The sequence below is a fragment of the Erinaceus europaeus genome, chromosome 3 (genome assembly GCF_950295315.1).
Source record: "Erinaceus europaeus chromosome 3, mEriEur2.1, whole genome shotgun sequence".
Taxonomy (NCBI): domain Eukaryota; kingdom Metazoa; phylum Chordata; class Mammalia; order Eulipotyphla; family Erinaceidae; genus Erinaceus; species Erinaceus europaeus.
The window spans coordinates 43,395,592-43,401,712 of NC_080164.1; the positions used below are offsets into that span (position 1 = coordinate 43,395,592).

The window sequence follows — 6,121 nt, forward strand, 5'->3', positions numbered from 1 at the left end:
CAGGTCGTGAAGCAGGTCTGCAGGTGTCTGTCTTTCTCTTCCCTCTCTGTCATCCCCTCCTTTCTCCATTTCTCTATGTCCTATCTAACAACGACATCAATAACAACAATAATAACCACAACAATAAAAAACAGGGGCAACAAAAAGGGAAAATAAATAAATAAAAGAAGAGGGAAAAATGATTGAATTATGAGCTGGTTGTAATGGTATATGATAGTATAATAGTTATGGAAAAAACACTTTCTAGGGGGCTGAGTGATGGGACACCTAGTTGAGTGCACACATTTTAGTACAGAAGGATCTGGGTTTAAGCCCTCCACACCCATCTACAGGGAGAAGTTTCATGCATGGTGAAACAGTGCTGCAGGTGTCTCTCTCCCCCTCTACCTCTTCCTTTCCTCTCAAGTTCTCTCTGACTCCATCCAAACAAACAAAAACTTTCAAGCTTGAGGCTCTGAGGTCCTAGGTTCAGTCCCCAGCACTGCCAGAAACCAGAGCTGAGCAGTGCCCTGTAGGGGTGGGGGAGAGGGAGTAGACTGCTTGAGCTAAATCATTATCAGAACAGGAAGACACTAGATAATGGCCAATCCTGATAATCTCAGATTTTTTAAAAAGTGTAAGTATATTATAGAAAGATTATAGAAAGATTATGTAATTAACACAAATGGCTTATTGGAAGGTAGAGGTGCTGGGAAATTATGCCGATGCAGTCACATCTGCCATGTTGTCTCCTCAGGCTACTGCTAGTTCCCGGGAGAGTTGGGACATTTTCGGAGTGTCTGTTCCGCCATGTTATGCCCTCAGGGCATTGTCTATATAGATATTTGGAGTGCTTTGGTTACTCCTCCCCCCTCCCATTTTCACGAGAGAGTTATCATCCTATCCTGGAGTGCTATGGTTACTCCTCCCCCTTCCCATTCTCTCGAAAGCTGCTCCTATAAAAGCCTTTCTTCTTCTGCACCTCTCTCTCTTGTTGGCGCTCCACTCTGGTGTTCAGACGCAGGAAAGGTTACTGCGAGAGGCGGCCATTTTCGCTACCTCCATGTGGCCCAACCTGCTTCTCTAGCACCCAACTCTGAGGTGCCAGCGCAAATAAAGATTTGTGTTTCCTCTTTGCTCCAGACCCCCTCTCTCTTCTCCGCGACCAGCGCACAACAACATCTGGCTCAACAACATAGAGGGAGTTTTTTTTTTTGCTTTTGTTTTTCATTATATGTTATTCTGTCTTCTTTTTTTTTTTTTAAGCTTTGCATGTGCATTGCATCTTATTTTAAAATTATTACTTTTTTGGAGTCAGGCAGTAGCACAGAGGGTTAAGCACAGGTGGCTGCAAAGTGCAAGGATTGGCTTAAGGATCACGGTTCAAGTCCCCGGTGAAGCAGATCTGCAGGTGTCTATCTTTCTCTCCCCCTCTGTCTTCCCCTCCTCTCTCCATTTCTCTCTGTCCTATCCAACAACAACATCAATAACAACAATAAAACAGTAAAGGCAACAATAAAAAGGGAATAAATAAATAAAATTACTATTTTTAAAGTACTGGATTCAGATAAAAACAGGTTTTGGGGGTCACCCACTTGTGTGGATTCAAACATCACCGCTGCCAGTTACAGATCTGAGAAACAGGGATAAAAACTATACTCACCCTAAAGGGTTGCTCTGAGGATAAAATGAGGTAATGCATAATAAAGTACACGAATCAGCTCTGGCTGAAGTGTAGCATCTATAATTATTAACCACTGTTATTAAGAATAAATCAAGCATGCAAGTAATACCAAGGATTTTAGACACTGGCACATAGTAGGTATTTAATGGGTAGAAATGACTTTAAAATTCCCACCCAGAGCCTATAACAACCCCCCCTACTCTTGATGCACCAGCCCTAGAACTCTGAGAGAACACTTAAATATTGATGTGGTTACTCATTTATTCATCACTCTGCTCTCCACTGCAGTGTCCGAGGAGGGCAAGTCCAGCTCTCTGGCCTTGGGCGCTCACGGTCTCAGCGCAAAGGCCACCTCCTCCCCGCATTCCCTCAGAAGTGGCGGTGCTGGGCACCTCGCCCGCTCCTAGATCCTGATGCGGGGTCGTCACGTGGCAGAACCGAAGTCACTGGTGGTTCATCGCCTGCATTTTCCCCGGGCTGAGGCGGGCTGGAGGAGGGTGAGCACGGCTGGGGAGGATGGGAGACAGACGGCCCGCACCACCTCCAGATGTCAGCTCCAAGGGTGTATCTACGGGGCGTGGGTGACAGTTTTGGGGAGAGGTCTTTTCGGGTCGAGGACGTCTTGAAAGCACATTTCAGATTGGCCCGGAAATGTGACACGGGAATTTCACACCCCACTGTAGTGCGACCACTGGCGAGGTGGGGTTTCGCGGGTGGCCCCAGGGCGAGGGCGGGGCCAATGTCAGCCCCGCCCCCTGCACTGCAGAGCCCGTAGGCCCCGCCCCCGCTCCTGGTCCCGCCACCCCCGCCACCCCCGCCACCCCCGCCACCAGCTCGCGAACTGGGCGAGTCTGCCGAGGCCCCGCAGCGCTGCAGCAACGCCGCGAGGGTCCCAGGCGCGGATCCCGGGCACGGGCCGGGGGCGGGGCCGGGGGCGGAGCGCTGACGTCGCGGCGCGGCCGGCTGCCGGGGAGGCGGGGAGGCCGGGAGGCGGTGGCCGCTTCGGCCCAGCCCTGCCCGCAGCCTCGGCGACCGTGTGTGCGGGCGGCGGCGACACTCCCCGCCGGCTGCTGACCGCCCTCCGCCGCTGCCCAGCCTCTGCCTGGGCCCCGGTGTCTGCGCCCCCATAGGCCAGCCCTCGCCCGCCGCCGCCCGCCTCACTATGGCCCTAGTGCGGGCCGCCGAGCCGGCGGCGGGGCCCTCCCGCTGGCTCCCCACGCACGTCCAGGTGACCGTGTTGCGGGCCCGCGGGCTGCGGGGCAAGAGCTCGGGCGCCGGCAGCACCAGCGACGCGTACACGGTGATCCAGGTGGGCCGCGAGAAGTACAGCACGTCGGTGGTGGAGAAGACGCACGGCAGCCCCGAGTGGCGCGAGGAGTGCTCCTTCGAGCTGCCGCCCGGCGCTCTGGACGGCCTGCTGCGGGCCCAGGAGGCCGATGCGGGCCAGGCGCCCTGGGCCGCGGGCTCGGCCGCCGCCTGCGAGCTGGTGCTCACCACCATGCACCGCTCGCTCATCGGCGTCGACAAGTTCCTGGGCCGGGCCACCGTGGCGCTGGACGAGGTGTTCGGCGCAGGCCGCGCACAGCACACACAGTGAGTGCGGGGCGCGGGGCGCGCAAACGGCTAAAGGCTGCGCGGGCCGGGAGAGGCGGGTGGGGGAGCGGGACCCTGAGCCCCAGCGGGGGCGGCGCGCCCTTTGCCTCGCGCTCAAGGGCGTAAACCGACTCGTTGGCTCCTTGCATTTCTGTGTCCTCCCCCCCGCCCCACGCCACCGCCACCAGCCCCGAAGGAGCAGAGCGAGCTCTGTGCTGTACGTGACAGCAGGAGGCCCGGGAGAGCTATGAATGATGGCCTAGCATTAGGAGTCAGATTGTCAAATAAAGTTTGGAGTGGAGTCTAAGGCCCCTTGGACTGTAGAAACCTCAAGAAGGGGGGAGAAAAAAGCCAGCGGGCCATTTTTAAGGCCTCGGGCTATATATCCCTTTCCTGGAAGTGGAGAGAAGCTTTGGGTGCCTTTCTTCAGCCAGGCCCTCAGGGGAGTGGAGGGTGCAGCCTTGCCCCATAGGGGAAGGAATGTGCCGTGTTAGCCTCTGCAGATCATCAGATTGAACAGAGAGGCCTCACCTAATCTAGACACTGCGAGGACACCTGTCTTGCCTGTTACTCCAATGCCTTTTGCAGCCTAGGGACGCCCTTCTGAACCCTACCCCTCTGTCTGAATCCAGAGGAATCTTCCAAGTGAAGGAGTGAAGACTTAAGTCCACCTCCAGGCATTTGGTTGTCCTGTCTGAGGTGGAGGCAGTGGGGTGGTTAATGCACAGCAGGAGATAATCTTCCACTTACTCCCACCTACAAGGGCCAAGTTTTGTTTTTTTTTTTTTTTTTTTTTTAATAATTTATTTTGGCAGCATTTAACCTTCCCTGTGTGAAGATAAAGGCTTCAGATTCGAAGCCCCATTTCCTGTTTTGGATGTGGTCAGGATCTGGAAGCCAGTCCCCAAGGTTGACAGCCTGCTGTAGAACACTAAAGTGATTAGATGGGGGTGGATGGGAGGGGTGACAAAATGGGTCTGTGGATCGTGGTTGGGAGGATACAGGGAAAGGGGTAGGGGGTATATTCTGGATGAGGACGAGTACTGGAAGACAAGGTCTGAGCAAAATGGCATCCAATAGTAATCCAAGTAGGCTTGCTAGAGGAAAGGAATATGAGCCTGGTGCAGACCTAGAAAAAAAATATAGGATTTGGAAAGAAAAGAATCTGACCTTGACCTTGACCCCCCCCCCCAAACTGAGTGTAGGGCTTTCCTGACTTTGTGGCCTGGGGTGTGGAGCAGATGGACAGAGACAGGTTCCAGGCTGAGCGGTGACATGGCTTCATCCCCCACTGCCTACTCTTCTCTCTTTCCTTCATGACTTGCTGTTTGGCTGCTGGGTGTGGTATAAGCCTAGCCCTTATTTTGTTATTTTTACTTTTTAGCCCCTTTCCTCCCCATGTCTGTCCTCTCCTTCCTTGCTTGCTTTGGGAGCCCACGGCGGGTAGGTATAGGGGAAGAAAACTCTCCCCTAAACCTCTCAGCCCTTTCTTTTTCTAAAGAAGTTTTCATCCTCAAATTCATTCCACCCCCTTCCCAGCCCCTCACCTTCTATCACTCAGATAATTTGACCAGACATGTACATGATACATCTGTAAGAGCTGGAGAGCAGACCAAAAAAAAAAAATGTTTTTAGGCTTCAGAGGTGGGACTGCTGTAAGGTCAGTGACAGGGAGGAAGGAGGCAGCAGACACTGATTGTGGTGTTTTTTTAATTCCGCCAGCTCCTGCCTTTACTGTCCTTTGGGCCTCTGGATCTTCCTTAGCTGAGCTGCTTGTGCCTATAAACCCTTGTGGTCCTGCTTTTAGCCAAGGACAGGCCCTCTTGGAGAATATGACTAGTCACCCTTTGATCTGAATGGGAGCTTTAAACTTTAATTTACTTTATAGAGTTATTATTTTTTTTCCCTCCCAGGATCTTTCCACACCCACCTGACTGCCTTTCCTCTGATGCATTGCCTTGCGTTATTTATAGAACTCGAGGAGACAGGAGAAGAGTGGGGCATTTGTGTCAGATAGAGAAAAAGCCTGACCTTGTAGGATACTAGACCTAACTCACAGTGTGTCCACTGACAGAGGGCAGGGACTTCTGCAATTCTAGCCCCCACCCCTGGTGTTAACGGCCAGTCCTGCTGCCATTTCCTGGAGCACCCTGGCATAGACTGCAAAGGATGTGAGCCTGCACATTGCCCAGTGGGGAATCAGGCATGACAGAGAGGACCCAGATGTGTCCCCCACAACCCAGGTGTGTCCCCCTCAGCTTTGAATAATGGTGGAAGGTATCAGTATCAACTCTAACCCTAGGAACCTGCTGTTAGAGTCTCTAGGAGGGTAGACAGATCCAGACTGAATTTGGTAGTCTCAGGGTTGAGAGAAGGAAGTTGTAAACTTGCAGGGAATAGACTCTAGTCCTAAAACTCCCACCTTGTGGTCGGTTAAGTAGGCTCTGCCTCAGCTTTTTCATCTGTATAATGGAGTAATTTTGTACCTGAGGTAGGGGATTTTACCGGAGGCTTCCAAATGAAGAAGAAATCCTCAAAACAAGATGTAACCTAGGTTCAGTGAAATAGCTCACTTGGATAGTGTTGTGTGTATGTTTTTTTTTAAAGATTTTATTTATTTACTTATTTATGAGAAAGGAGGAGAGAGAAAGAACCAGACATCACTCTGGCACATGTGCTGCCAGGGATCGAACTCAGGACCTCATGCTTGAGAGTCCAAAGCTTTATCACTGAGCCGCCTCCCGGACCACGGATAGTGTGTTGTTTTGCCATGTGTGTGACCCAGGTTTGAGCTCAGTCCCCATCACATTGACAGAAGCTTTGATGCCTTGGTTTCCTTCATTCTCTCTACCTTGCTGTCTCTAT

The 6,121-nt window shown here is 52.3% G+C and overlaps 1 protein-coding gene across 1 annotated transcript; it reads left to right on the plus strand.

Annotated features, from left to right (window-relative positions):
* The first annotated feature begins 2,816 nt into the window (after positions 1 to 2,816).
* Positions 2,817 to 3,309, plus strand: RAB11FIP5 (RAB11 family interacting protein 5). The gene has a single exon (XM_060187096.1). It carries the CDS (start codon positions 2,826 to 2,828, stop codon positions 3,258 to 3,260), a length of 435 nt encoding a protein of 144 aa, XP_060043079.1. The 5' UTR covers positions 2,817 to 2,825; the 3' UTR covers positions 3,261 to 3,309.
* The last annotated feature ends 2,812 nt before the right edge of the window (positions 3,310 to 6,121 follow it).

What these genes read in the sequence shown, in the direction of transcription:
- RAB11FIP5 (XM_060187096.1), top strand. Translation starts at nt 2,826, where the DNA reads ATGGCCCTAGTGCGGGCCGCCGAGCCGGCGGCGGGGCCCTCCCGCTGG.